Below are 26,340 nucleotides of genomic sequence, written 5' to 3'. Positions count from 1 at the left end.
AGGAGAGGGATCGTTACTGGCTGGCAACCCTCCTTGGTCCACGTTACAAGGGTAAGGTTGCGGACCTTATCTTGCCGTCGCAGAGGGAGAAGAGGATGAAACATCTTCAGGAGGCCCTGCAGAAAGGTCTGTGCAATGCATTCCCAGAGACTGGGAGGTTACAAACGCTTGTTCCTGGACAACGTCTTGCTGAGGCTTCGGTCAGTCAAAGAAGGAGCGGTGGAGAAGGTGTCCGCCTGACCGATGCGTTCAGACAATTTTTTAGTCTGCAGCCCCAAGGTTCCAGCAACCATCGCCAGCGTCTGTTTTATATTGTGCAGGAAGCCCTAGGGGCAAGATCTGACTTGGACACCTTTCCCACCGAAAATCCTCTGGGTTACTGGGTCTTGAGGATGGATCACTGGCCAGAGCTTGCACAGTATGCAATTGAGCTACTGGCCTGTCCTGCATCCAGCGTTCTTTCAGAGCACACATTCAGTGCTGCTGGAGGCTTTGTAACCGATTACAAGGTTCGCCTGTCCACCGACTCGGTTGATCGACTGACCTTCATAAAAATGAATCAGTCTTGGATCACCACCAGCTACCAGCACCTGATGCTGATGTAACCGAATAATTTTTTTTTAAATGTTATGCTAAGTGACTATCCTCTTCCTCCTCAATGATCATGCTGATAGCTTGTAAGAATATTTTTGGTTATGGGCGCCGTTACCAGTGGCTAAGGCCCAATTTTTCAGCCCCTGTTTAACAGGGGCGTGTAAGTACAATTTTTGATGCAATATTTTGCAAGAAGGGTTCGTTGCTGCGCTCAACTAGAGTATTTGTGAGGGGTTGCAGTGTTGTGGCACCAGCACCAGTGCCTAAGGCCCAATTTTTCAGCCCCTGTTTAACAGGGGCATGTAATTACAATTTTTGATGCAATATTTTGCAAGGAGGGTTCGTTGCTGCGCTCAACTAGAGTATTTGTGAGGGGTTGCAGTGTTGTGGCACCAGCACCAGTGCCTAGGGCCCAATTTTTCAGCCCCTGTTTAATAGGGGTGTGTAATTACAATTTTTGATGCAATATTTTACAGGAGGGCTCATTCCTGTGCTCCAACTAGAGTATCTGTGAGGGGTTGCAGTGTTGTGGCACCCGTTTCTGTACCCACCAAGAGTAACTGTGAGGACTTACAGTGTTGTGGCACCAGCACCACCGAAGTCCCAATTTTTCTGCCCCTGTTCAACAGGTGCATGTAATTACAATTCTTGATCTAATATTTCACAGCAGGGCCTGTTTCTGCGCCCACCAAGAGTAACTGCGAGGACTTACAGTGTTGTGGCACCAGCACCACCACCACCAAAGGCACAATTTTTCTGACCCTGTTCAACAGGGGTATGTAATTACAATTCTTGATCTAATATTTCACAGCAGAGCCCATTCCTGCACCCACCAAGAGTAACTGTGAGGGCTTACAGTGTTGTGGCAACACCAACACCTAAGGCCCCAATTTCTGCAGAGTATATAGGGCAGGCCCCTACTTTCAAACTTCCAACTTACAAACGACTCCTACTTGCAAACGGAAGGAGGCAACAGGAAATGAGATGAAATCTACCCCAGGAAGGGAAATTCTCTCCTGTAAGAGTTAATATGGTAAAAGCGTGTCTCCTCTCCACTGATGCTTTATCAACAATCCTTGTTTCACTAAAAACCCCAAATTGTCAAAAAACATTTGTCATTGGGACAGAAAGTTAGGTGAAATCTTCTGAAGAGGTGCACAGACAGCAAAACAAATGTCACAGGGGTGATAACCCTTCCCTATGTTTTCCAAAAAGCTTAAAATAGATTTTTTGGCTGGAGCTACACTTTAAAAATTTACCAGTTCAAAATTACAAACAGATTCTACTTAACAACAAACCTACAGTCCCTGTCTTGTTTGCACCGCCTGTATACTGCTGTTCAGAGTATATAGGGCCTGGGGGCCCCACGCCTTTCCTTCTTTTAATTTGGGTGCGGGGTTCCCCTTAATATCCATACAAGACCCAAAGGCCTGGTAATGGACTGGGGGGGGTACCCATGCCGTTTGTCTCACTGATTTTCATCCATATTGCCGGGACCCGACATTACATTAAAGCCGCAAGCAGTTTTAAATGACTTTAATCCTTTAAAAATGTCATTTTGTGCAGGGACTGTTCTAAGCACAGGAAACACGCACCACTTTACAGGCATACTATAGACACCCCCCAGGTACGATATTTAAAGGAATATTTCACTTTTTTTTCACTTTAAGCATCATTAAAATCACTGCTCCCGAAAAAACGGCCGTTTTTTAAACTTTTTTTTGCATTGATACATGTCCCCTGAGGCAGGACCCAGGTCCCCAAACCCTTTTTAGGACAATACCATGCAAATTAGCCTTTAAAATGAGCACTTTTGATTTCGAACGTTCAAGTCCCATAGACTTCAATGGGGTTCTAAAGTTCGTGCAAATTTTCGGTCCGTTCGCAGGTTCTGGTGCGAACCGAACTGGGGGGTGTTCGGCTCATCCCTACTCACTTCCCCAGCCACTGAGGGATTAGTGGAAATACCTGCCAAGTGATACGTAATATCCCTGCATCATAGGCCCCATCTAATAAGGAAGAATTAAAGGAATGTATACAGTATCTCACACCCCTCACATTTTTGTAAATATTTTATTATATATTTTCATGTGACAACATTGAAGAAATGACACTTTGCTACAATGTAAAGTAGTGAGTGTACAGCTTGTATGACAGTGTAAATTTGCTGTCCTCTCAAAATAACTCAACACACAGCCATTAATGTCTAAAGCGCTGGCAACAAAAGTGAGTACACCCCTAAGTGAAAATGTCCAAATTGGGCCCAAAGTGTCAATATTTTGTATGGCCACCATTATTTTCCAGCACTGCCTTAACCCTCTTGGGCATGGAGTTCACCAGAGCTTCACAGGTTGCCACTGGCGTCCTCTTCTACTCCTCCATGACAACATCACGGATCTTTATATTTTTTTGTATTATAGATAACTATTTTTTGACATTTATGTGCCCCTGAAGAAGAATGAGCTATAATTTATACAATTCGAAACGTGTTGGTACTTTCTTCATCAAGTCTGTGTATTGACTGTTATAAATAGTTCTCTGTCATGTATACTGCATCTGATTTTTAATTTCTGTGTATGGAATTACTTTTAACCTGTTTTCAATAAAAAATGTCTTTAATATATTATTGAAGACGTAGATGCCCTAAAAAGTCCCTTTTAGTTTTGTCACTCCTAAGCCTAGTGGACAGCCTTCCTAGAAGAGTTTAAGCTGTTATAGCGGCAAAGGGTGGGCCAACTCAATATTGAACCCTACGGACTCAGACCGAAATACCAATAAAGTTCATATGTGTGTAAAGGCAGGTGTCCCAATACTTTTGGTAATGTAGTGTATATTGCATACTTTTTTAAATGTAAAATCACAGTGTGCATGGGGGATTGTCTTTCTAACATCGAAACAGAATATTACTGCCAGACCAAAACTAAAAAAATACTTTGTCAGTGCTAAAAAATATGGAGCATAAAAAGGACTTTAAGGTGTGTATAAACCTTTGAGAAGAAGACAAATCCACAAAATGGTATTTGTTACCTGTAAGACCAAAAAAGAGTATATCGAGCCAACTTTGTTTTCAAGAAAATTTGTGTGCTGCAGTCTTCAGTACACAAGGCTGTTGTAACACACATGGGACGTAAAGCATATCTAAACCCAAAAACAAAAAATAATATATTGCAGCTCACTATTCCCTATGGGAGGTGGTTGCATTCGTATTTTTTTAGGAGTTTTAGCTTTATTTTCACTTGGTAATGCTTGGAATAACACACTTCCTCTGCCTTTGTGTCTACACATGTAAGAACTAGTAAGTTGCAAAATATTACTTTTGAATGGTTTAGATTCACTTTAAAGAAATCTAAGGTCTAGTCTTCTAATACTGTGACTGGAACATCCTGCTCCTAGTCTTCTGTGGCTCATGTCACTGTACAGAACTGAAGGAAGTTTCTAGCACTAGTGTTTTAATGAAGTGTATAACCATTGTGCTCCTGAAATACTTTTATAACAGGTTAGTGTATGAAGATGTAACCCTGTCTGAGTGATTGCAGTGGCGTAAAGGAGAGTGGTTCATGCAGGGTTACTCCTGGTTCACACAAATCAGTTTGCCCACCTGTACAGCTCACAGCAAGGATGCAGTGGGGGCATTCAAGCACACAGTCTGAAAAGAACAATCTACAGTGCCTTGCAAAAATATTCACCCCCTTGGCATTTTTCGTGTTTTGTTGCCTCACAACCTGGAATTAACATGGATTGTTTGAGGATTTGCATCATTTAATTTACAGAACATGCCCACAACTTTGAAGATTTTTTTTATTGTGAAGCAAACAACAAATAGGACAAAATAACAGAAAAAGTCAATGTGCATAACTATTCACCCCCCTAAAGTCAATACTTTGTAGAGCCACCTTTTGCGGATATCACAGCTCCAAGTCGCTTTGGATATGAGCTTGCCACATCTTACCACTGGGATTTTTGCCCATTCCTCCTTGCAAAACTGCTCCAGCTTCTTCAAGTTGGATGGTTTGCGCTTGTGAACAGCGATCTTTAAGTCTGACCACAGATTTTCTATTGGATTGAGGTCTGGACTTGACTAGGCCATTCCAACACATTTACATGTTTCCCCTTAAACCACTCAAGTCTTGCTTTAGCAGTGTGTTTGGGGTCATTGTCCTGTTGGAAGGTGAACCTCCGTCCTAGCTTCAAATCACACACAGAGTGGTACAGGTTTTGGTCAAGAATATCCCTGTATTTAGCACCATCCATCTTTCCCTCAACTCTGACCAGTTTCCCAGTCCTGACTGCTGAAAATTATCCCCACAGCATGATGCTGCCACCACCATGTTTCACTGTGGGGATGGTGTTCTTTGGGTGATGTGCTGTATTGGGTTTGTGCCCGACATAGCGTTTTCTTTTGATGGCCAATAAGTTCAATTTTAGTCTCATCAGACCAGAGCACCTTCCTCCATACATTTTGGGAGTCTCCCACATGCCTTTTTGCAAACTCAAAATGTGCCATTTTGTTTTTTACTGAAAGTAATGGCTTTCTTCTGGCCACTCTGCCATAAAGCCCAACTCTATGGAGCGTACGGCTTATTGTCGTCCTATGTACAGATACTCCAGTCTCCTCCAGGGTTACCTTAGATCTCTGTGCTGCCTCTCTGATTAATGCCCTCCTTGCCCGGTCTGTGAGTTTTGGTGTGCAGCCGTCTCTTGGCAGGTTTGCTGTTGTGCCATGTTCTTTCCATTTGGTTATGATAGATTTGATGGTGCTCCTAGGGATCATCAAAGATTTGGATATTTTTTTATAACCTAACCCTGACTTGTACTTCTCAACAGCATTGTCCCTTACTTGTTTGGAGAGTTCCTTGGTCTTCATGGCAGTGTTTGGTTAGTGGTGCCTCTTGCTTAGGTGTTGCAGCCTCTGGGGCCTTTCAAAAAGGTATGTATATGTAATGACATATCATGTGACACTTAGATTGGACACAGGTGGACATCGTTTCACTAATTATGTGACTTCAGAAGGTAATTGATTGCACCAGAGCTTTTTATGGGCTTTATAACAAAGGGGGTGAATACATACGCACATGCCAATTATCATTTTTTTATTTCTGAAAAATAGTTTTATGTATATATTTTTCTAATTTTACTTCACCATCGTAGACTATTGTGTTCTGATCCATAACATATAATTCACAATAAAAAACATTGAACTAAAGGCTGTAATGTAACAAAATAGGTAAAAAGCCAAGGGGGTGAATACTTCTGCAAGGCACTGTATTTGCATTTCATTGTTTTTTACCCGTTTTCTTGGGTAAACTATTAGCAATTATCAATCAGAAAAGACACTGCCCTGCTTTTTAGCTGTATATATTTAATGCATGTGCACACACTTCTTCAGCATTATGTGCATCCGAAAGTCGGGAATCCCTTTTTGTGTGCAATCACTATCTTTTTGGGAAGAAGTATTTAATATCCTATTAAATAAAAAAAAGAAGAATTGCGCTTGGTGAGTGTTAAATGTGAAAATTGAAAACATTATATAAAAGGGAACCGTGAAAGATATCCTGCAGCTGAACACTATAACCCCAATATAGGGCACAGAAAGATATAAATATAAATAAGAGTGCAGAGCCAGATTAATACTAAAAGTGAATATGATATGCATGATAATACTGTAGATAATATGCTACTAGTGTAACAATAATAATCAAGCTTGCTCTGAAAAGAGGTCTGTCTGTCAGTCAAGAATCTCTGCACTATTGGAGTTTTTTTCCCCTCGTTTTGGGTAATCCACTGAATGCTCAAGCCTGGTCCGTGGAGGCGCATGTCCATTGGTGCATGGCGTTTGTCTCCTGGAAACGCGCCATTGAGAATGATCTTCATTGAAGCTTACCGGCCACCTGTGTAGAAGGTCTGGGAGATCCTAGTAGCATTCTTGTTGCTCTACTAAGCCTGTTTAGATTCCCCTGAGTAAGGGCGGTCGCAGGCTTTCTGGTAAGCCTCTATTTTTTTCATTTGAAAGGTGACGGGCAGCACAAGTGGTGGAAAGCTTAAACACTGGGTCACGCATTGGAAATCTTCCTTTTGGATACCTTCATTTATGAACTATATCTGTCACTAATTATTTGTGTTTTCATATGCATGTTTACTGGCAATGGAGGAATTACATATGGACTAATTTTTCACTTGAATTTTTTTCACTTGATTATTATTGTTACACGAGTAGCATATTGTCTACAGTATTATTATACATAGCATATTCACTTTTAGTATTTATCTGGCGCTGCACTCTTATTTTTATTTAATATCCTATTGCATAAAATTAGTAATTGCAGTGATTAGCATCTCTGGTTGTAGAGGGACAGAAACTATTCACTTTTGCTGTCTTCAATAAGATGGTGCTCCTGATACCAACCCTGATCTTCATGAAAGAAATCATGAATTCTTCATGAATAAAAAAATAATTATTTATCAGCACAGCTAGCCTCTATTTAGTATCCCTATGTGTTGTGATTTTTTTCCTTTGGCCTTTTTTTATGTTGGTCACAGAGATGCTTCCCAAATCAGTCTGGAACACCTCCCCAACAACCCCTACACCAGAAACTTGAGACTTTCAGAGCTACAGGTTGGAAACTGAAAGACACTACAAACAGGATTTTGTATTACTTTTCTTCTGTTCCTTGTGCTATTGACAAAACCATTGCAGGCACATATTACAACTAATTTGAAATCCCTGCTTTTGCAGAGGATGAGAATTTAGTGTAAAGATGGATAGCAGGTGGCTTGTCAGGGCTTCACAGCTACATAATTAAGCAGATATGCATACAGTAACAACAAGTACTGCCTTTGGTGTACAAATAGTAATTATGGCCCTAGATATATTGAATTTATTTATTAATGGAATACTAAAACCAGCGAATGGATAAAAGACTTGTATATTTCTTTCTACAGCATGTATTATTTGTGCATTAAGTGTCTTGACGACGTATGCAGTGACAGCAATAAGCAATATGGAGGCATGGAGTATCGCTCTTCTTGCAATATTCATCATACTCATCTGCTTTATTGTGTTAATCATCTGGAGGCAACCACAGAACCAACATAAAGTTGCTTTCATGGTAAATTTCTCTTATACTAAACAGTGCTTATTTACCAATAATGCAGAACTCCAGACGAACAGCTAAATGCACAGATGAAATATGTACATGGTAGCTGGTTTACATGCCAAAAGATTTGTATTTCTGTTAATCCAACACTGAGATATGCATAGCTCTGCCACACAGCTCATCTCTGCCGACAAGGGAACTGATCTTTCTATGCTGAAATTCATTAACATTTACCGGTCTTTCATTACCTATACCTTGTGACTGGACAGTGAAAGGAGAAGCAGCAGACTGATGAGCTCCACTCTCTACCACTCTGCTCTTTCCTTTCTAATAGGATGCTCCTTGCACTGTAACACAGCTGATTATGCTGCTTTTCCTCCCTCTTAAAAGGATAGACCACCTTTAGACCAGGTTTCATGTTACACCCATATACACAGTATATCATTACATTCATCAGCACCTCCCCACTTCAAAACATTACCCCCCCCCCCCCACACACACACACACACACACACACACACACGACACACAGACACTTAACCGAATCGCAGGGTGCTTCCTCCTGGTAGTTCCTGATATTCATTTGAATGTAGTGCAACTGTTGTAATATTTTGTTTACGTCCTCCAACCCCATAAATGTCCGCACCTCGTTAAGCACCTGAGACAGGTGGTTTGCAATAGCCTGAGCATTGCACATATGATGCACAGATAGTAGTTCCAATGCTTTGCAGGCTCCAATGCAAAAAAAAAAAAAAAAATTAAATGTGCATATTTTTCTCTTATTAAAATGAGTGCTTTTACAGTGGCAAGAAAAAGAATGTGTCATCTCCATCACAAAAATAGATAAACACTACTTGCTTAAACGATAAGTTCACCTTTCGTAATATGTTACACCCATATTTCATGCCATGTCAAATTAACATATGCCACCCCTGTTCCCCTCACCTCCAACATACCCACCATATATAATTCCCATGGTAACCCTGCCAATTAGTTTCACCAGTCTCTCCCCTTTGTGGACAACCCAAGCCAATTGCACTCCACAGTGACCCTATCGTGTACTTCTGAAAATGTCTGTGTGTTTGCATGGCCCCTTGCACTCTAAACCAGAGGCAAATATGACAAGGTAACAACACAGGAGCACAATTTGCAGACACTTGTCTCCCATAATAGGAAGTTTTTGAAAAAGGACCTTCATGGCAAGATCATCAGGCAAAACAGGAAAGTTGCAGGTTAAAATGGATTGCAAGCAACTTTTGAAATGATATGAACATGCTAAAATGTATATAAGATTTTGGTGATTGGGGTTAGATCTACTTCAAGGCATCTAAAATTTTCACAGGACAGAAAACAGGATCAAAAAGAACCTTTGAAAAGTATGTCTGGAAGCAGTAATGTTTGCAGCAATTTGCAACTGTAAGATGTGCTTAAAATACATTCTTTGATTGTTATTACTTGCAAAATTGTGTAAAGCAAAATGTATTCATCTCTTCTGTAGGTCCCGCTCCTACCTTATCTGCCAGTTTTTAGCGTACTGGTAAATGTTTATTTAATGGTGCAGCTAAGTGGTGACACCTGGATAAGGTTTAGCGTCTGGATGGCTCTTGGTAAGTAGGATTACAATTTAAAGTTATGTTTTAGTCAAAAGGAACATTCTTTCCATGCAAGGAAGGAAGAATGGAAAATGTATTTGTGATGTATTTCCTCTAGAGTTGAACGTGTAGCTAACAGGAGAATACTTGTATACAGGTGCCTACTTTGGGTGAATACTTGAACATTTTGCTAAGGGCAACCGGAATAATGTTGGGTGCTTAGGCAGCCAGCCAATTGAAGTCATGGTGGCATGGCATGGGTGCCTGAAGGCCCTGGTAGTGAGGGTTTTGCAAGCTTAACCCCCTCCCTAACGACTGGTGCCCCCCATAGAGGGACTGATATCGCGGCACAAGGCATCCTATGTACTTTGCCTGAGATGTCACTGATTAGATGTAGTTGACTTCATGTGCCAGGGAGAATCTTGTTATGTCACTGGGTGTGAGGTGACATGTCTTGCTGTGCTGGTGGAGTGTGGTACAGGCTCCATGGTACCCACACGGAGTTGCTGCATCCATTGGGTGAAGTTACAGAGTAGCCCAATATGAGGTATGCGCAATAAAAAAGAGGAACGTACAGAACTGTGCAAGTACAGCATGCTTGCTTCTAAGTCAGCGTGCTTCTAAGTCAGAGCTCAGTGGCCTCCGCCTGTGAGTACAGGCATTAGTGAGCACTACTGTCGAGTCCCCACTTGGAGGTGTTAAGTCCTGCCCACATACTAATGCCCGTACACACGGTCGGACTTTGTTCGGACATTCCGACAACAAAATCCTAGGATTTTTTCCGACGGATGTTGGCTCAAACTTGTCTTGCATACACACGGTCACACAAAGTTGACGGAAAATCCGATCGTTCTGAACGCGGTGACGTAAAACACGTACGTCGGGACTATAAACGGGGCAGTGGCCAATAGCTTTCAGCTCTTTATTTATTCTGAGCATGCCTGGCACTTTGTCCGTCGGATTTGTGTACACACGATCGGAAATTCCGACAACGGATTTTGTTGTCGGAAAATTTTATCTCCTGCTCTCCAACTTTGTGTGTCGGAAAATCCGATGGAAAATGTCCGATGGAGCCCACACATGGTCGGAATTTCCGACAACACGCTCCGTTCGGACATTTTCCATCGGAAAATCCGACCGTGTGTACGGAGCATAAATGTTTCATAAGATATATTTATTCTCATCTCAAGAGGTTAATGCAGTGTTTTGTTCGTTGGTTTTGCAAGCACCATTTTCAGACAGCACTGCAGGTATTAAAGGAAGCAAATGCTTGTGCTTGTCGGTGAATTTTGCAATTATATGTAATTAGAATAGATCTATAAGCAAAAAAAAGCTTGTATTTTTTGTATAGCATTATTACTAGACTGCTTTGTAAACAGTGATAAACAGTACTATGCTTTTAGTTTTGGATAGAGTAGGAGGAAGCTAAAACTATTTTTTTATGTTTGTTTTTACTGGCTGTGTCCAGTTGGGGAGGTTTTCCATTCACTTCCTATCCCAGATACACAAGAGGAGGTGAAAGCAAAAATCCCCTCTTAGACAGTTGTCATGAAACAGGTGTCTCCTTTAAATGTTTTACCCCTAACCTCTAGTGGTAACATGTTGGATTACCTTCACTTTCTATTTTGGTGACAGTGCTCACCAGTATAAAACACGGTGGATGTACATTGTGAGGATGAAAACCACTACAAAAACTTGACTTGCTCTTTCCAAAACTAGATAAAAAAAAAAAACTTCTGGCTATACATGAATTGTAAAACCCATACCAATTAATGTTTTGCTGTCTGTGCCCTGTTGAGGAGATTTTCTTTCACTTCCTTTCCCAGAGATGCAAACAGAAGTGAAAGAAAATCTCTGAAAAAGTGCAGGGAATTCGCCTCTTAGAAAGTTGTCACCAGGTGTCCAATTGGCAGATTTACCCATCACATTCTGTTAATGACAATGGTCGCTGGGTCAAACAGAGCGGGTAAATATTCCCAGTGGGCATACAGAAAGCATAAAAACCTAATTGCAATCAATCCATCCCACACTTGCACCTCAATCGCCAATATTGCAATCAGGGTGCTCAATGTACAGTGGCACTGTGTAAATTTGATGAATGATAAAAGCCAGTACACTAGGTTTTGATTTGAAGTTTTAGTTAATTCTGTTATTCTGTTTAACTCAAACCTGGCATGCTGGCTTTTTTTTTTCTGTTTAATACAGTGCATTATGTATACCAAAATAATTATTATTAAAAACATTTTTTGCAGGTTTTCTGATTTACTTTGCATATGGCATTAGAAATAGTCTTGAAAGGAAACCCAAAAAAGAAGATGATGATGATGATGACGGTGATTCAGAAAACAGTGGTATGGAAGAAAAAACTCCAGAAAAGGAAAATGAAGAGGAAAATGCCAAAGAAAGTGACCATTTCATTTTACGTGAAAGGACAAGTGAATGCTAGTGATTAGCAAGTCTTGAAAGAATAGAAGACGCCTCTTTCATGCCGCACACTGCACCTGCATTAGGTTAAGTTGTCCAGTGTTTGATATTAAAAGAACTGTGTGCAAAATGCTGGAACGATGACAGATCACAGTAAGATAGAACTCTTTTATGTGGATCTATGTGTTCTACCAAAAATAACATAGTTGTAACTCTGTTTTCCATGTCTCCGTAGAAATATGAGAGGTGTTTTGAGGTCTCGCTGCTAAATTGCTTTATTTTAAGTGTACATATCATACTGTGCAAGAGCTTCTCAGCGACTGAATGAAAGTTGAATTGTGAGAAGCTTGAATAGAAAAATGATTTTTGTTACTTTTTTTTTAAATTAGGCAGCATGCCACATTCCCGAAGGTCTTTTTTTAATTTAAATTGAATGTACAAACATAGCTTATTTTTTTTTTATTAGCACTAGTTTATTATTGTTATTGGGATAATCACCTTCAAATCTACACAACAGATGTTACTCAGGAATGATTCTTACCTTTTTTAAATGAGTCTTAACTGTGCATTGGGAAACTTGCTTGCAGCATTAAGGTAATTATATCTAATAGGCTAGCAAGTATGCCCATGCATATATACAGGGGCTGGACTGATTGTAGTATTTCCCAGTTTTTTAAATAATGCCAAGCCATAACCTTGTAACCTTTTCTCACTCAATATGGAACATCTACAAAGTCGACATCTACGAAGTCGACATCAATCTATAGATGGGTTACAATCTTTTTTATGCATTATCACCACTGCCTTATGAGAAGTCAGGACTGCGCAATGTTTTTTACAGTCAAATAAAGCTTAGTAACTCATATGTCCATTTCCATACTTACCAAGAAGTCAGATCTGACTGACAGTCATTATTTCCAATGGTCTGAACAATCCAGCAGTTTAATTTAGTTTATATGCAGTGTGAGCATGTCATAGAAAAGAATCCTGAGTTAACAGAATAAACACATCATCATTTTTTTAAATGTTTAACCTTTGACATGTATTTTTTATCCAGGGATGAAACATCAGCACCACACAATGTGTAGAATTATTTATTTTATTCTCATAAACCGAGAATAAAAAGCCAATAAGTTTTGCAGGTTTGTACATTACCCCCTTCATCCAAACCTGAAGTGGTTATTGGAATGGAAAATGGTGGACATGGAGGAATAATGTGGTCATTGAATAACTCTATATTGAAAAAGATTCAGCAGCTAGCTGATAGGACTTCTTAAGCTTGTTTCAATAGAAGGAGAAATTAACTTCTGCTTTTTTTTCTCCACGTTCACTAATTTTCATCCAATAAGTATTTAAATCTTTGATGAATGGGATAATGTACAAACTCCCAAATTGTGTTGGCTTTGTACCCTGGATTTATCATAGTGAGAAACAATTTTGGTCTCTAAAACCATGTCTAATACTCTTGTTTCATCCTAAACCCCTGGACCTTTCTCAAAGCATCTTTTCCGAGGCCATTATGTGTGTAGGAGCTACATAACCAGGGTCAATGCGCTCTACAATACAGACTCTATTTCGTATTGCATTGTGATTTTGGACTAATAGTGGATTTAGCACCTCTCATCTGCATCCCCCGATTATTTTACATAAGGGCCTTTGGAAACTAACTGTTAGCTATAAAATGAAATACTTTTTTCCAAACCAAGGGTGGGTATTTTAGAAACCAACCAATGAAAACCTCAGGGTTAATTTCTGTTGTAATAAGCAGCATTAACTTGGGTGAACCGAAAAAGTTATTATCCTTGAACCCAATTTTGTGCTCACATGATGGTATTCTCTACCAGGTATTCTTGGAACTTGTTCATACTAGATGCATTGGAAAATACATGCATGTGTTTTTATTATCTAAACGTTGTTTTAGGTCACTTTTTAAGGAGCCTATTTATTTGTGTTAACTTGCAGTTATGGTATGGGTGTTTACCCTGTTGGATTCGTTTCACTATTCACATAATTACATTGGTGACCTATTAGTAACATAGAAGAAGTGTGCAAATTAGGCAGGTCAATGAGCGATCAGAAGTCCTTTCAGTGTGTTTTCCCAAGTCAAAGTATTAAAAAAGGTCAACATGGCAATTTGTCTATAAGCATTTTCAGGATAGGCCATGGGAAAACAGACATAATCCAAGCCACAAGAATTACAGTTTAAGAGATGCAGTCCATAACTTTTCTAGTCTTCACATAGGTTTATTTATTAAAGCTGAAGTGCACAGTGCAGTGACCAGTAGTTAATCACATTTCAGTATACTGAAGTTAGATGTCTGGAAGTCAAATGATTGGCTACTATGGGTTACTTTTGTTTTCTTAAATAAGCCTTTAAAAATACTTAAAATACTTAAAAGTACTTAAAATCCCTAAGAAACTAATAATCCCTTGTTTGACTTTACCATAGTACAGCATATTTTGATTTGTTTTAGCTGTTTTATTCAGTTTTGCTAATATAGTAATATTTTTGTGACTTATTAAAAAGTATTTACACTTCATCATCCACACCACCAGAAAACAATGTATTAACTAATGCTATTCTTCAGAGTTGGGAAGCTTACAAAAAATTAACCAGTGGTATGTATACCGATACATAGTCTAACACTGTTACACTATTGCTTAAGCTAGTCATCATATTCAGGTATGGAAATATATTTCATATTATATGCACTGTGCTAAACCCATATGCTTTTTATGAACCAGGGTTTATCTGTTTTGCTTAAATGCATATTTGTTATTTTTAAAAGTGTTATTTTTCCACTTAACAAAATATTGACCCTTTAGTTAAATAGTATATACGTATTGGGTTTTCCTCAAAGTCCTACAAGTCAACTTCATTTTCGTGAAAACAATAATACAGCAAATAAAAAAATAATAATATAGCATATACAACTACTACACAAGCCATATTGTAATTTAATGTTATTAAAAATTACTTTATCAAACTGCAGTATTATGCCCTGTACACACGGTCGGATTTTCCGATGGAAAATGTGTGATAGGACCTTGTTGTCGGAAATTCCGACCGTGTGTAGGCTCCATCACACATTTTCCATCGGATTTTCCGACACACAAAGTTTGAGAGCAGGATATAAAATTTTCCGACAACAAAATCCGTTGTCAGAAATTCCGATCGTGTGTACACAAATCCGACGGACAAAGTGCCACGCATGCTCAGAATAAATAAAGAGATGAAAGCTATTGGCCACTGCCCCATTTATAGTCCTGACATACGTGTTTTACGTCACCGCGTTCAAAACGATCGGATTTTCGGACAACTTTGTGTGACTGTGTGTATGCAAGACAAGTTTGAGCCAACATCCGTCTGAAAAAATCCTAGGATTTTGTTGTCGGAATGTCCGAACAAAGTCCGACCGTGTGTACGGGGCATTATTCTGTAAAGTCAATGCAATATGGCTCCTGGTGTACAGAACGCCCCCCGGAAATATCTTTTCATGCTTAGGTGAAGAAATGTGCACTTCTAAAGGGGTGCAGACACTGCAACTTTTCTCATCAGAACACAGAAAGTGCAAGCTGATTAAAGTGAATTAGTCACTCCCATTCAGCGCAGGACACTGTCCAGCAAATAACTATTACTTGAGAGCAGAAACTAGTGGGAATCTGCAACGTTATTTGCTAAAATCCTTGCAGTGTACACTGATCACCCAGAGGAGACTGCTTTTTCATCATAAAAGTGGCGTTACTCTTTAAGGAACTGCAGCTTACTTCCGTGCTGTCCGCTGCTGGAAATTCTGCTGCTAATTCTCCTATCTCCCCACAGTTCAAGCACTACCTGCAGACTTCCAGTACTAGCGATGAAGTAGTTTTTTCCACCAATAACTCTCGGCCTGACTACTAAAGCATTAGAACCTGAAGCATCTGTGAAGCAAGTAAATTGCATTAATAAGGAGTTATTGCAAAATCAACTTATAGTATACACTTTCAACCCTGAATTCTGTTGCTTGACCCTTGGTAAAGTTCTCTTTTAACCAATATGTGAAACCTAAGTTTTTCATTATTACCAAATACAGTATTCCTATTGTGCATGGATTAAAGATCCAGCCTTAACTTATAAAGATAATGCAAATTGATTCTGCAAAAAATAAACTGTAGTTAAATAAATGTAATTGTGAGTATTACAAAGGCACACAATATTATTCTTGCTATCTCCCTTTCCTTTTATAACTGATATACAAAATATGCTGTCATTTAAAGTATATCTGGTATAAGAATTTGGGGTTGAAGTAAATACTAAATAGGGTTATAACTTATTTTCGGGTCACACATTCATTCATAATGCCAAAGTAGAGCAGTGTTATTATCACAGTGTTTTATAATCGTGACACCAGTTGCTGCTGCTAAGAACCGTTTACATATTGTAGTTAAGGCCAAATGAAAAGATCTAAATAATTGTATTCAGAGAACTTTTTATGTCTTATAGCACACTGTGCCATTATGTAAATACAATAGATATTAGTAAATTAGTAACATTGATCAAAAAAAAAAAATATTAGCATAGTCCACACAGGTGTAAATATTATTGTAGTTTATTTTTTTGCTCCTTTCCCTTAAAGAGGAACAGCACTCTACCTAGCCCATCCAAAAATAAAAATCCCCAACACTGGTCCCTGAAAGGACCACACATACAGCAAATTGCTGTTATTAAACATATATGTAAGAGGGAGTCCTTCAAAACAATTATTTGGGCTCCCCAATCTAAACAACCAGCGCCTACACCTAATTTTACACGGAAAATATATCTATTGCTATCTAGCAAAAACAAAAGCTTATCAAAACATTATTACTTAATAGCATCCCAGTCCATTCTATACCCAAACTATCTATTTTTCATTGACCTGGTTCATACTGTAAACACAGCACACAAACACATACATCATAATGTGATATGTATGTATGTTATGTATATTTTAAATACAGTATATAACATATATTAATATAAATGGAAAATGTATTTAACAAGATTGAAACATGCTTAAAAAGCTTACTTGAAAATACATTTGTTAATTTGTTGACTTGATATCATAGACTTTTTTATATGTTAGTATGGTTTATTTTATGTTAGGGTAAAGTATATTGAATATAGTCAGAAAATACCCACATATTTTATAACAATTTTTATTACATGTCTTGATGATACTGTGTTGTGATTACCTAAAGGCCATGCATGTTATAACATGTTTTCCAAAATATTAAAATCTAAATTCAGCAGAAATGTAAGCCTCATTATGGTCTGGGGGCAAACCCACATACATTTTTGTTCTACCGGTGGGACTTACGGAAGTTCAACTGACTTTGGCTTAGAAAATACAGGAAAAAATACTCTAATGGATATCATTTATAGATTTATAATTTAAGAATAAATCATTTCTTTTAACCATACTTTGAAGCAAACAAAAGTTTGTAAGGTTAAAATAAGATTACAGCCTTCAAATAATCACCCCACTAATCTGGTTATACTATCACTGTAATTCCCATACTAAAAGCAACAGCGTATCAACTTTTCTCATATATGTGACACGTGGGTCGATAGACTATTACTTTAGTAGACAACCTATATTATTCTGTATAAATAAATTTAATATTTGTAATATCATTGTTCAGCGAGGAAAATAAACCTTCTGAAATTTAGTTCAGCTGCCATTGACCAAGAAGTACAATGCATACATGCATACTGGGATATTCAGTGGCATGTCAGCTGGAGACCGTAAATGCTTTATAGATCTAGTAGGTAGTTTTTTGGGTTTTTTTATTAATGGCAACTATTTAAAAAAAATGTAATTACACATATCTAATCTAGGGGTAATAACTTATTATAACTTGCCCACCTCCTAAACAATTCTGAATGTAAGTAATCAGAATGAACTAATTGTCTTAATTTGCAGTTAGAGGATATGTTCTTAATGATAATTTAACAGTGCAAATTCATTTGGGAAACACAAAGGTCAACAAAAAAATCTATACTTATACTGTCCATATTACGTTTTTCTCTCAGATCTACTGATAGCACAGCATAAACAAGGTAAATACAACTAAAATGAATACCTGGTCAGCTTCTAGTAGAAACATTGTAGTTGGTATATGGTAGCAGACGTGATAGATCATAACCCTTAGCAATCAATCACAAGTCAGCTTTCAACAGGCTAACCATTTAACTATTAAAAACTGTTATCTATTTTTGTTACACAGAACAGCATTACGTTTTGCTCCATTGTTAAAATAAAACTAACTATGTATTTTATATTTTTTTTATTAAATATGCCCTTCTGTTTTATTATTCTTTTATACCGCTGGAAAATATTGACATCTCTATTGGTGATAGCAACCAGATGTTCAAACTTTTCAGCTGCACGGAGCAACACAAATACCATTCTTAAATAAATTAGAAAATAAAAATAATAATAGGTATAAATCACCCTCTTTTAATAATATACAGTGAGTTTTATTTTTAGGTTAGGTTCCAGGCAAATGTAAAGAATACACTTTTAATTAAAAGCTGTGGTAGATAGTATAGCTTTGAGCTCAGCAAGCAGCTCGTTAAAGTTCTAGAAATGTATCACCTCAGACAGGTTATCACCTATGTGACAAAATCCTCTCAATGCATTCATTAATTCAAACATTGCTCTGCAAGCTGACACAGGTCAGAAACATTTAAGATGTAAAGATTTCCTAGAAAATAGTTCTCAATGATTTACAGCGATGCTGAAGACTGCTGCCCTTGCAGTATTTAAAGAACCCAGCATTTAACACAATATATTTTTCACTATTTTTCTTATTTCTTTTTTTTTTTTTTTTTGCTGCTGCCAAAAACATTGTCAGGTTCCTTTGTCACAGTGTATTTTTTGGCATAGTTCTAAAGCTTTAAAATGTCACTGAATTATCACAGAGTTATGGCTCATTCTGAACATGGGGTGTTTTTATTGTTACTCACCTTTTGTACCTTTTTTTAGTATTTAAAACAAACCAAGTGCCCCATACAAACGGTAATGTTTTACCTCAGACATTAGTTATTACTTACGCTGTTTAATGTGTTTTGTGTGTGAATTGTTTAATGGAAGAACGTTTTATTTGTTATGTAATGTCTAGTTTTTTTGGAAAGTCAATGTGCCTTTTATCGTGCTGTCTATTGTTTTAAAAACATTCTCTTTGCTTTATTAAATAAGCAAGCAAATGAGCCGATCTCATATTTATTACAGTTTAGCCTGTTATAGTAAATTCTAGTCAGTGGGGGTAATACTCAACTGTAACTTTTGAGGCCCAAGGTAAGCCAGTCCAGTGATGGGTCTTATAACAAGGTCTTCCGTAAAGCTGGGTACACTTGGTTAGTTTTTTTTTTTTTTCCATTCTGCCAGTGGATTGAACAAAAAAAAAAAAACTAACAGATTCCTGCATCCACACAAATGAGGTAGATGGAGGAATCCCTCCTCCAAGGACATTGTAGTAGGGACTCTCCCCTGTGAGAATACACTAATCAGCACTGCAGCCTATTGGCTGCAGCTGCTGATTGAAGAAGGTTTTCCAGCAGGTCTGTTCAACAGAAGCCGATTAAACTATTGGCTTCTGTCAAACAGGTAGGTCTACATACAGACGGAAAATCAGCCATTCCCTGCTGAATCGGCTGAATTTTGATCCACGTGTACCCAGCTTTTTGAATACACTGATGACACTGTCATTTATATAGGTTTATCTGAAATCTGTACAGGCTCTAAATACTTTAGGTATATGCAGACTAGCACAAGCAATCAACACCATCAGTGTGTTTGTTAATTATGGGTCTTTTTGTTGGCTTGGGAAAACTAGAAGGCCTGCAAATGTCTAGTTTTTCTGTAAAGCTCTGCCTTATTTGTTAAAAAGAATTTATAATAATAAGTGCAGTAACCGGTAGCAATTTATTCAATTCACTGTGCTGCTCAGACCAGCAAAAGATTGCTTCTGATTGGCTGTTATGCGTTACTACATATAAAGGTGATATATAATGGTTTTGTATATACTTTCTTTCTTTATTTTGTTAGGGACTTAAAATATATATTTTTATGTCAGACCTCTTTTTACATGTTTTGCTCTCTTGAATAAGTAAAAAATGTCTAAAGAGATGAGTAGCATACACAGAACTGAATGACTTATTATGGTGACACATGCCTTATTGAACAGTTTAATCTGAAGGGTCAGTGAGAAAGACTTTGTTTACTGCTCTGTCTGTCTAGCTAGCCCACTGTGCTTTTGGAGTCTGAGAATGAGTTACATAATACGTTTTGGTGGTTTTCAGTGTTTGTATACAACAGGTGCTCTTTAAAATAAGCTGAGCTTCTGCATTTCATTTGCTTCCTACACTTCCTGAGCACACATACAAGGACATCATGGGGGAATGCATAGATAGACTTCTCTAGTAGAGAGAATGCCCAACACTAGCTTATTTCAGGCATGGTGGGGCCTCAAAGAAAATCACTGCCATTTTCTGTGGAGTATTGTTACTTGTCACTAATTTCCTGTACAGAAGTACCACAGACTGGTCACCCACCATTTGTAAAAGATGCATTCTTTGTTGTCTGCCAAAATGTGTGCAATGGATTGAGGACACAAATTAGACTACTGGTGTGTGAATTGTATGTTTGGTAATTTTACTCCTGTGTATTGCTGCTTTTCTACAGATTCCTGTGATGTGAACTACAAATATGTGCCAAACTTCTTGTTCTTGTATTTCTTTTTTCCCCTTCTCATGCTATATAAGACAAGTGCATCCTGTTATAAATATATATCTGTCAAAATGTAAGCAAATATTTTCATTGTTGTAATATATGCTTTTTAAAACCTGTATCCTGTACTCTTTCTGTATTTTTTATAATATATAAAATTTGAGAGAAAAACCTCTTGTGTGTGTGCTTTTCAATAATGCTGCATTTATGCACATATTGATATAATAATACGAGACAAGAATAAATCTAACATGTTCTGTACATTATTTTATTTGGTGAGTAGTGATGACATCACCCACATTTTGAAAGTAGTGCTAACCTTTGCCTATGGGGCTATGTCTGAAAATTTTCCATTACTCAAATCAGAACTGCTCTGAAACTAAAGAGTGACTAAACTCAAAGAAAAAAGGGAGAACTCCTTATAGTTATAAGAAATATTATAATGTGTCTGTGCCATTTGTTTAGCTCTAAAAACTTTTTAACTAAGTTTCTTGTGCAGCCTGGCAGTCACCAATAGAAACAATCTGTGGGCTTATAGAGCCTCTGCGCCATTGCCACCTCATTGCACATGCTTCCCTTCTGCTGTGTAAGTAAATGTCTACACACGGCTCACTGGGAAGGATATTTCCTTACTAGCCTGGGTTGGGGATGAGTTTTGTGACCTCTCCTCAGCTTTTTCAGCCATGCATTGCGGATTAATACTGTCAGACAAGGATCTGATCTGCCCGATGGGGTTGGTGGGTGGATGATATTCTTGTCTGATAGTTCCACTCTGTTTTACATAATAATTATAATATAATTATTTGATTCCCTGCAGATTTTGTAAGTTTGCCCACTTACAAAGAATAGGTGTATTTTAAATGATTGAGGCAGAAAATATCAACCAAAAATCCAGAACAAACACATGATATAAATGTTATAAATTAAGTTGTAGTTTAGTAAGTAAAATAAGTATTTGATCCCCAAGCAAAATATGACTTAGTACTTGGTGGAGAAACCCTTGGTGGCAAGCACAGAGGTAAGATGTTTCTTGTAGTTGGTTACCAGGTTTTCACACATCTCAGAAGAGATTTTAGTCCACAGATATTCTCTAAATAAATAAGGTTTCTTGGCTGTCCCTTGGCAACTCAAAGTTTCAGCTCCCTCCATAAATTTTCTTTAGGATTAAGTTCTTGAGACTGGCTAGGCCACTCCATTACCTTAATGTGCTTCTTCTTCAGCCACTCCAGTATGTTTTGGGTCATTTTCATGCTGGAAGTCCCATCCATGACCCATCTTCAGTGTTCTGGCTGAGGGAAGAAGGTTCTCATCCAAGATTTTACAATGTATGGCCCCATCCATTGGCCCCTCAATGCAGGAAAGGTGTCTTGTACCTTAAGCAGAGAAACAGGTCCAAAGAATCATGTTTCCACCTCCGTACTTGACTGTAGGGATGGTGTTCTTGGGGTCATAGTCAGCATTTTTATACCTCCAAACACGGCTAGCTCAATTTTGGTCTCACCTGACCACAGCACATTCTCTCAATCTTTCTCTGAATAATTTAGATGTTAATTGGCAAATTTCAGATGGGCCTGTATATGCGCCTTCTTGAGGAGGGGGACCTTGTGGGCGCTGTAGGATTTCAATTCATAGCTGCATATTGTGTTACCAATGGTTTGTTTCGTGACTGTTGTCCCAACTGTTTTGAGATAATTCACAAGCTTCTCCCTTGTAGTTCTGGACTAATCCCTCACTTTTCTCATGATCATCCTTATCCCATGGGGCGAAATCATGCATGGAGCTCCAGACCAAGAGCGATTAATGATTATTTTCTATTTCTTCCATTTGCAAAAAATTGTTCCAACAGTTTCTTTCTCACCAAACTTCTTTCTGATGGTCTTGTAGCCCAATCCATTCCCAGCCTTGTGCAGGTCTACAGTCTTTCCCCTGACATCCTTTGACGGCTCTTTGGTCTTGCCCATGATAGTGAGGTTTAAATGGAAGAAAGAGATTCTGTGGACAGTTGTCTTTTATACACATAACCAGTTGTCGTTATGAGCACCTTCTTAAATTGACAGGACTAATCTGTGTACCACATGAGCACATACTGTAGCCAGTCTGTAGGAGCCAGAATTATTTTTGATTGCAGGGGATCGAATACTTATTTTTTCTCACTGAACTGCAACTCAATTTATAGCATTTGTATCGTGTTTTTTTGTGGATTTTTGGCTGATATTCTGTCTCTATCATTTAAAATACACCTATGATAAAAATTATAGACCCTTCCTTTCTTTGTAAGTGGGCAAACTTACAGAATCTGTAGGGGATCAAATAATTATTTTCCCCACTGTATAATTACATTTAATAATTCATAAATATACACAAGTATAATGATAACATAATATAGTATGAGAGATTCTGATGTTGAGAGCAGGTTTATTTAAGGGACTCATCAACAGATAGTAAAAAAAAATTGCATGATTACAATATTCAACCCAGGTACAAATGTTTCCATTAACTTCAACTAGATCATAACATTCTGAAACGTATGGGTATTGGATTAAGAGCTGATAGTATAACTGGATATCAATAAACAACAGGTACATAGTAAACAGAAATACATGTATACAGCAAGATATAGAAATGCATAGTTGTATGAAAAAATTGCATCAAAACAGCTTGACGCGTTTCATGGAATTCGCTTCACTTTCTCAGGAGCAGATGCATGCGTGTCTCCAAGAGATATATAAACAACAATATAGTCTAAAAAATAATCCAAATGTAGAACGAGGGGGGGGAAAGAAGGCCACCAAAATTATTAAATGCCCTACCCTGATTTTACTCACAATTGGCTCAAAGATCAACATGTAGTAGTTAGTTAGAGCTTACAATCTAGAAGGGAGGGTCAAGTGGAAACAAAAGGTAATAACTGTGGGGGATGAGCTGATGGAAAAAATGAAAATACATTTGTTAGGTGTGGGTAGGATAGGCTTCTCTAAAGAGAAGGGTTTTCAGGGATTGTCTAAAAGCTAATAAAGTAGGAGATAAGCGGACAGATTGGGGTAGGGCATTCCATAGGATTGGAGAGGCTTTGGAAAAGTCCTGGAGGCGAGCATGGGAGGAGGTGACGAGGGAGCTAGAGAGCAGGGGGTCTTGAGAGAAATGAAGAGAACGAGTAGGTTGGTATTTAGAGACTAAGCTAGATATGTAGCTGGGGGCGAAATTGTGGATGGCTTTGTACGTAGTTGTTAGAATTTTGAATTTAATTCTTTGGCTGAGCGGAAGCCAGTGGAGGGATTGACAGAGAGGAGTGGCAGACACAGAGCGATTGGTAAGGTGGATGAGTCTGGCAGCGGCATTCATGATAGATTGAAGAGGTGATAGACTATGTAGAGGCAAGCCAATAAGAAGGGAGTTGCAGTAGTCGAGGCGAGAGATGACAAGCGAGTGAATTAAGAGCTTTGTTGTGTCATTGGTTAGAAAGGGGCGTAATTTGGAGATGTTGCAGAGGTTGAGGCGGCAGGATTTGGACAGTGATTGGATGTGTTGCTTGAAGGAGAGTTCAGAGTCTAGGACTACACCTAGATAGTCCTAGATCTAGTAAATTAGTGATACGTGAGGAGATAGAGGGAGTGAGCTGAGGGGTAGAGAAATAGATTTGGGTGTCGTCAGCGTAGAGGTGGTATTGGAAGCCATGGGAGGCTATCAGTTGACCCAGGGAGGCGGTGTAGATTGAAAATAGGAGAGGTCCAAGAACAGAACCCTGGGGGACCCCAACAGAGAAAGGAAGAGGAGAGGAGGAAGTACAGTTATAAGAAACGCTAAAGGTGCGGTTGGATAAGTAGGAATAGAACCAGCAAAGTGTACAGTCACGGAGACCAAAGGCGTGTAGTGTTTTGAGGAGGAGGGGTGGTCAACTGTCAACTGGTCAACAGCATAATTTGTTCCGGAAACATGCTTGTAATCCAAAGCACTCGTATATCAAAGCAAATTTTCCCATAAGAAATAATAGAAACTCAGATAATTCATTCCACAACCATTTATTCAAGTCCTTCAGAGTATAAACCAAAAAAAAAAAAATTATAGCAATGTGATAGGTTGTGTAGCAATAACTCACGGTGGAGCTGCTGATTTAAAGCAGTCTGTTTCCGTCACCTTTTTACCTGTAGTTTCACCAATACCAGAGTTAGAGTCCACGTTGAACTTATCAGCTAACAATGTAGGCACCAGTCACTTGGGAAGGGAAGTTCAAATACCTTTTCTTGGTGTAGCAATAAGGAATTGAAATCTCAGGGATGAATGTATCTTCAGTTCAGGATTAAATCTTTAGAAAAAATATACAGTTGCGCTACTAAAAACAAAAATTATGTAGAAATAATAGCGGCCAGCATCACCAGTGTAGTAAACTGTGCAATGAAATAAAAATAAATAAATGCAGCGCTAAGTGTCATGAGGACGGGGGGGGGGGGTGAACTAACACCCTATATACATATATATTGTGTGTAGCAACAAATATTTACACGTGGCAGTGATTATAAGCCACAACAGATGAAGTGAAGGAAGAGTCCCCAATAACTGGAGGCAGTGTCCATAGTGGGGTAAAAGTTCATCAACATATAAAGCGTGGTGTTTCTTGTGAGAAGAAAGGAAAACATATGTGGATGATGCTCTTAAATCAATAAGTGGTCTTCATGTACTTAAGGTCCACACAAAAGTAAAAGGAGTGAATACGCTTACCAGAGGGGATGGACACACTCACCATATGGCGGAGTATCATTCAGGCTTATGGATCAATCGATCCTGGGGGTACTTGTTGGGAGGCGCTGGTGGTAGATTCCAATGATCCCATCTGGGGCAACCATGGATGAAAGATGGTACTCGGATCCGCAGCTGCAAGCACACTGTCTATTCCTGATTGGCTGTTGTGTCTTCTACCCCACTATGGACACTGCCTCCAGTTATTGGGGGACTGTTCCTTTACTTCATCTGTTGTGGTTTATAATCACTGCCACGTGTAAATATTTGTTGCTACACACAATATATATGTATATAGGGTGTTAGTTCACCCCCCCCCCCCCGTCCTCATGACACTTAGCGCTGCATTTATTTATTTTTACAGGATTAAATCTTTGCCCGCCCGGATAGGTCTCTCTCACTAACCTAGCAGCCGGTGCACAGCACAAACAAAAAGTCTCTGCCACTACTTGAGTGAAACAAACTGCACAATCCTCTGCCACAGGATGTAGTAGTTTTCAGTGAACAGCAACACAGTACCAGAACCTTTAAGCTGACCCGGCAGTACTATGTGGTAGGTTAACTTAAGATGCGTCCTCCAATTGAGTCACCAGGCCCCTCTCCAGACCAGTGCTCCGCATGATCCTTCCATGAAGGGTCCTCCCCTGGATTCTTCTCAATTGTCCAGCTTCTTCCCGCAGGACAGACAGCACAGGACCATCTCCACAGCCGTTGTAGTAGGCCCCAGACAGACTTCTGGGCCCACCCACACACTGCAGCAACGTGGTCCTCCCGCCCGGAGGACCACAAGGTAGGACTCCTAACACATACCTGACGCCCAGGAGGGCCAGCAGGTGGAACGAAAAGACCCCAGAAATATGGCGTCTGTCCCTTAAATACCCCTTCCCAGAATGCACCGCAGGGGACAACCTCTGCCGAGTTACTTCTGAGAAAGAAGAGCACTCAATACACCTCAGTCTGCTGCTTTCCAGCTCCCGTCTGTTGTGACACCGACATCTACAGGCGACGGAGTGGAACTGCGCGCAACACAACCAAGGTTGGAACTGAAGATAATTTAGCTATAGATTAAATCTGAACTATGTACAGAAAAGATGACCCACTAAATTTACATATAAGCGGTAGATTAAAAATCTACCAGCGCTAGATTCT

At 38.9% G+C, this 26,340-nt stretch overlaps 1 protein-coding gene across 4 annotated transcripts in view; it reads left to right on the top strand.

Moving 5' to 3' along the window:
* Positions 1 to 20,628, top strand: part of SLC7A2 (solute carrier family 7 member 2) — a 181,867-nt gene extending 161,239 nt beyond the window's left edge. For all 4 annotated transcript variants that reach the window (XM_073608069.1, XM_073608060.1, XM_073608051.1 and 1 more), the window contains 3 exons: positions 7,534 to 7,700; positions 9,187 to 9,295; positions 11,533 to 20,628. In XM_073608069.1, coding sequence (XP_073464170.1) covers positions 7,534 to 7,700; positions 9,187 to 9,295; positions 11,533 to 11,726 — 470 coding nt within the window. In that variant the 3' untranslated portion in view covers positions 11,727 to 20,628. The remainder of the gene's footprint in view (positions 1 to 7,533; positions 7,701 to 9,186; positions 9,296 to 11,532) is intronic.
* Positions 20,629 to 26,340: the final 5,712 nt, after the last annotated feature.

Source organism: Aquarana catesbeiana, linkage group LG01 (assembly GCF_042186555.1).
Source record: "Aquarana catesbeiana isolate 2022-GZ linkage group LG01, ASM4218655v1, whole genome shotgun sequence".
Classification (NCBI taxonomy): Eukaryota; Metazoa; Chordata; class Amphibia; order Anura; family Ranidae; genus Aquarana; species Aquarana catesbeiana.
Note: the sequence above shows the minus strand (reverse complement) of the source record. Positions and strands in the feature narration are given on the sequence as shown.